General features: G+C 45.6%; 1 protein-coding gene across 1 annotated transcript; it reads right to left on the reverse strand.

Moving 5' to 3' along the window:
- Positions 1-2,972: 2,972 nt before the first annotated feature.
- Positions 2,973-3,866, reverse strand: LOC145062819 (uncharacterized). The gene has a single exon (XM_079010412.1). The coding sequence runs from the start codon at positions 3,864-3,866 to the stop codon at positions 2,973-2,975; it is 894 nt and encodes a 297-aa protein (XP_078866538.1).
- Between the last annotated feature and the right edge of the window lie 599 nt (positions 3,867-4,465).

Raw genomic sequence — 4,465 nt, forward strand, 5'->3', positions numbered from 1 at the left:
TTCAGACGCTCAACGAGATGGAAGCTGTGCATGCCGGTTGTGGGGCCCATGTAACTGAGTTAGGGCAGCGTCTTTCAGAACTTACTAGTGATCTGCAGCATGCAGAGCAAAAGTATCAACTTCTGGCTTCTGAAAAAGCTCCGATGGAGGAAATCCGGTCCGGTTTGGAAGCCAAAGTTGATTCTCTTTCTCAGGTTAACGAGGGTTTAATGATTCAGGTCGAAAGCCTTGAACGTGACGCAGCCGATCGTGATAGGGTAGTTGTTGACTTGCAATCGAATGTGAACGTTACACAAGGTGATTTGAACTGGTTATTACACGTGGGGCTTGTGCGAGTTGTGGATAAGCTAATCGAGCATCCGGAGTTTACAGGGCCGGTGAGTCTCATCTGTCACGCTGCCTTTGTTGCCATAGCGGAATCTGTGCGTGCTACTCTGGTCACTGCTGGTCACCCAGGTCTTATGGATATCCCTGCTGCTGGCCCCGTTACTAGTGTCAACGAGGCTCTCTTAGCATTTTCTAGTATGAATCATGCTTCATTGTTGGGCTTAGGCGAATTGGACATGCAGGGGGTTCGTGATCTTTGTGCTTTCTCTGGTTTCGATGGTACTCCTGGAGATGTGGTGGATGGCAACGATGGAATTGATCATAGTAAGAGCATTGTTGCTAGTGGTGAGGGTATTGTTAACGAAAGTGGTGGTGGTGGTGGTGCTGGCGATCTTTTGGATGCCAACGTTTGTCTGGGTGATGAGTGTAATAAGAATGATGTTGTTCCTAAGCCAGGTCGTGTTGATGACATTGTTGAGAACGCTAGAGATGTAGAAGATGTTGTTGTGCGTGGAGGTGGTGGCATTAATGCCGAAGGGAATAGAGATGACGGTGACGATGATGGTATGATGTAGGTTTCGTGTTCTACCCTTATGGGGCGTAATGACTTTTGTTTGTTTGTTGTTTTGATGTTTATGTTTTGAACTCTCGTGTGTGGTTGTTTTTGGCTTTTCTGTGTTGGCGATGTTATCCTTGCTGTGATATTTGATGATATATGAAATGTAATCGCTATGTGTTTATTACTCCATATATCGTTAGTTGCTAAATTTATTAATGCCACAAGGCCACACACTAAGCGTTCGACCTTATGCTGAGCATAAGGGTGATGCCTCGATTAATTCGATGCACTAAGCGTCCGCATGAGCCGGTGTGTCGAGCCTTATATGCATTGATCATAGGGTTTAATACGCTAAGTATTAAGGCTGAATGCACTGGGTTTTAATATACTAAGTATTTAATACACTAAGTATTATCATATAATGCACTAAGCATTATAATTTAATACGCCAAACTTTAAGACTTAAATGCACTGAGCATTACGCACGTTAATCATTAAGAGTTCAGTACATTAAGTACAGATTTCATCATTTTAACTGCTTAGATATGTACACTGAGTACAAGGCTTTAAACACATCAAGTATCAGAACATTCTTCAGTGCTCACGCACTCGGGTTTTGATCTTGGCTTCCTGCGTTTTGACGCTTGAATTATCCACCAGTACTTGCTCCAACTTCGTTGCTTTCTTGTGGGAGCTTTCTTCTAGAAGTAGAATTTCCTCAAATTCCTTGCGTTCCACATTTTTGGAATCTGCCTTCCTTCCATTGTTTCTAGTGTGTACGCCCCATTTTGGTTTGCTTCGACAACCTTGTATGGACCCTCCCATATGGGTCCTAGCTTACCCTGAGGCTGAGCTCGATTGCCTCGTTCTTTCTTAGCACATACTCTCCCACTTTAAATGCTTTTTCCTTGACTCTTTGATTGTAATATCTCTCAGTCGCACGTTTGTATGCCGCCTGGCGTATGCTTGCCTTCTCTCGCCTTTCCTCAAGGATATCTAGGTTCAGCCTCAGGTCTCGGGAATTGGCTTCTTCATCGGTATGGCTTTTCCTTAGCGTGCCTATCATTACCTCCGCTGGAAGCATTGCCTCCGCTCCATATGTCAAACTGAATGGTGTCTCTCGCGTTCCTGTTCGTGGGGTGGTCCTATACGGCCATAGCATCGTTGGTATCTCTTCCGCCCAGTTTCCTTTGGCCTTTCCTAACCGGTTCTTAATCCCGTTCACAATGGTTCTATTGGATACTTCTATCTGTCCATTTGCTTGTGGGTGTGCCACTGATGTGAATCGCTGATTTATCCCCTTGCTAGAGCACCACTCCTTGAACGGGTTTTCAGCAAACTGAAGTCCATTGTCACTTATCAATGTTTTAGGTGTGCCAAATCTAATCATGATATTCTTCTAGACAAACTCGATCATGTGCCTTCCTGTTATGCATGCCAACGGTTCTGCTTCAATCCATTTCATAAAATAGTCCACAGCCACGACCATATATTTTAACCTTCCTGGTGCTTCTAGGAATGGTCCCACAATGTCTGTTCCCCATTGATAAAATGGCCAGGGGCTGGATATATTGGATAAGGGCACCGGTGGATTCGCTTGGAGCGGGGAGAACGCTTGGCACTCCCCACATGCTTTTGTCAGCTCTACTGCATCTTGGTGCACGGTGGGACAGTAGATCCCCATCCGAAGCAAATTTCCCGTTAAAGCTCATGCACCCTCATGTGTTCCTGCTTGACCTGCATGTGCTTCCTGCAACGCCTCTTTCCCTTTGATCTCGTCCACGCATCCTAGCCATGGGGTTGTGAATCCCTTTCGGTACAGCTCCCCCTTAAATAGAGCGTATGAAGGGGCCTTTATGCGTATTCTTCTGGCTTCGTCATGACTATCAGGTAGGACGTCTTGCTGTAAGTAGTCTATTAGTGGGGTCATCCATGTGGGTCCCGCTATCGTGAGTGTGCTTACTTTTCGTTCCTATATGCTTCTTTCCTTGAGCACTTCGACCAAAACCTTCTTTGATAAGTGATCAAAACATGTCGACACCAATTTGCTTAGGGCGTCTTCTCTCCTGTTCTCGCTCCTTGGGATTTATTTGACAGTGAACTCCTTAAAGGATTTGGTAAGCTGTCGCACTGTCTTCACGTATCTTTCCATTCTTTTGTCTCTTGTCTCGAAGCTTCCATTAACCTGGTTGGCAGCCAGTCTTAAGTCTGTCAGCGTAGCTATGGCCTCCGCCCCCATTTGTTTGGACAAGCGTAGGACGGTAAGCAATGCCTCATACTCCGCCTCATTATTTGAGGTGCGGAAGTCGAAATGGAGGGCATACGTAACTTCCTCTCCTTCCGGGCTGGTTAAGATTAGGCCAGCCCCCGAGCCCTCCCTGCTGGATGCTCCATCGGTATACAACGTCCATTTTCTATTTCCCTTTAGAATTTCTTTTACCGCCATGATTCCTTCTTTGGTTACGTCTCCTTCCCCTAGGACTTCAAGTAGGAAATGTGACAGCGCCTGCCCTTTGGTGCTTGTCCTTGGCCGGTAGCTAATATCATGTTCACCCAATTCGATCGCCCATTTTGTGAGTCTTCCCAAGGTTTCGAGATTGAGCAAGATTTGTTTAATCGGGCATTTCATCAGGACCTCTATTTGGTGGGCCTGAAAATACCGTCTCAACCGTCTTGCAGCATAGATCAACGTTAGCACCATCTTTTCTAGGGTGGGATACTTGAGTTCAGGGCCTTGTAACGCTCTGCTCACAAAGTACACTAGCTTCCGTTCCCCTTCTCTTTCCACAACTAATACAGAGGATATGGCTTCGGTTGAAGTCGAGAGGTATACCTGCAATATCTCACCCGAAATGGGGCTAGCTAACGTGGGTAGTTTGTGTAAAGCTTCATTGATTTCTTGGAGTGCTACCTCTGCCGCCGTTGTCCACTGGAAATTACTTTTCTCGATACAGCCATTCAATGTGTTGAATCGCGACATAGCCTTTTCAGCTGACTTTGAAATGAACCTATTGAGCGCCGTGATTTTCCCATTCAGGCCTCTTGCGTCCCTTAGAGTACTTGGGGAGGTGTTTCCATGAACTCGCCCACTTTTGCTGGGCTGGGCTGGATGCCTTGTCTAGTAACATAGTATCCTATGAACTGACCTTCTTCCACTCCAAACATGCACTTGCTCGGGTTTAGCTTCATCCTTGATTTCTCCAACGTTTTGAAAGTCTCTTCGATATCTAGCAACATCTTTACCTCATCCTCACTTTTAATGACAATATCGTCGACATATACTTCAATGTTTCTCCTAATCTGGCTTGAGAACATGGAGTCGACCAGACGTTAGTATGTTGCCCCCGCGTTTTTTAAACCAAAGGGCATTTTGGTATAGGAAAATGTGCCATGGTCGGTGTAGAAAGTTGTTTTCTCCTCGCCGTCCTTACTCATCAGGATCTGGTGATACCCTTTATACGCATCCAGGAAACATTTTAATTTGAAACCTTGTAGTGATTCTACCTTCTGGTTAATTTCCGGGAGGGGGTAGCAATCTTTAAGGCATGCCTTGTTAAGGTCGGAGAAATCGATGCACAT

The sequence above is a fragment of the Lactuca serriola genome, chromosome 1 (genome assembly GCF_051521515.1).
Source record: "Lactuca serriola cultivar US96UC23 chromosome 1, Lser_US96UC23_V15, whole genome shotgun sequence".
NCBI lineage: Eukaryota > Viridiplantae > Streptophyta > Magnoliopsida > Asterales > Asteraceae > Lactuca > Lactuca serriola.

Coding starts and splice junctions, on each gene's coding strand:
- LOC145062819 (XM_079010412.1), bottom strand. CDS start 3,866: ATGTCGCGATTCAACACATTGAATGGCTGTATCGAGAAAAGTAATTTC.